Source organism: Merops nubicus, unplaced genomic scaffold (genome assembly GCF_000691845.1).
Source record: "Merops nubicus isolate BGI_N331 unplaced genomic scaffold, ASM69184v1 scaffold31972, whole genome shotgun sequence".
Lineage (NCBI taxonomy): Eukaryota > Metazoa > Chordata > Aves > Coraciiformes > Meropidae > Merops > Merops nubicus.
In genome coordinates this window covers 17,043-17,570 of record NW_008592104.1, presented here as the reverse complement: position 1 = coordinate 17,570, position 528 = coordinate 17,043, and the positions used below count along the sequence as shown (strand labels likewise).

Here is a 528-nt window from a genome sequence, read left to right as displayed (position 1 = left end):
AGGAGAGCCCAGCCCGGCGCCGCCCTCCCGGGCCGGACGTGGTTGGAATGTATGGAGTTGAGGAAAGGTTCCCAGCAAAGACCCCCTCTAGGCCAGCTTCAGCGTGCTCACGGGGAACGACGGCATGGTCACCATAGTCACCGGGTTTAGGACCGTCTGCCCCACCAGCTGCGGGTGATGGACAACCTGGGTTCCTACCGCGGGCTTGGCCATCACCGCCTGCTGGCTGAGGCCTGTGGTGCCATTCACTTGCTGGTGGGAGATGGTGTGAGCGATATGGCTGACGGCCATGGGCTGGGGGTAGATGGGCAGCTGCTGGCCGAGGTGGGCCATGTGGTTGATGGTGGCGGGGGGCACAGTGATGTGGCCGATGGGCTGAGCAGCAGTGGTGAGTTGCACGGGGCTGGACGTGGAAGGTGCAATGTGAGCAATGTGCTTGGTCTGTGGACCCTGAATGACGTGGTTGACAGTCTGGATGACCGAGGCGTGGGTCGTGGCGGTGTGGGGGATACACGTGCATTGGACTGT

At 63.1% G+C, this 528-nt stretch overlaps 1 protein-coding gene across 1 annotated transcript in view; it reads right to left on the bottom strand.

Moving 5' to 3' along the window:
- Nucleotides 1-87: 87 nt before the first annotated feature.
- The window catches only part of MNT (MAX network transcriptional repressor), a gene marked incomplete at its 5' end in the record, with an annotated part of 4,474 nt that continues 4,033 nt past the window's right edge, over nucleotides 88-528 (bottom strand). Inside the window, one exon of the mRNA XM_008935059.1 lies at nucleotides 88-528. This exon is cut by the window's right edge and continues 257 nt beyond it. Within this exon, the coding sequence (XP_008933307.1) occupies nucleotides 88-528 (441 nt within the window).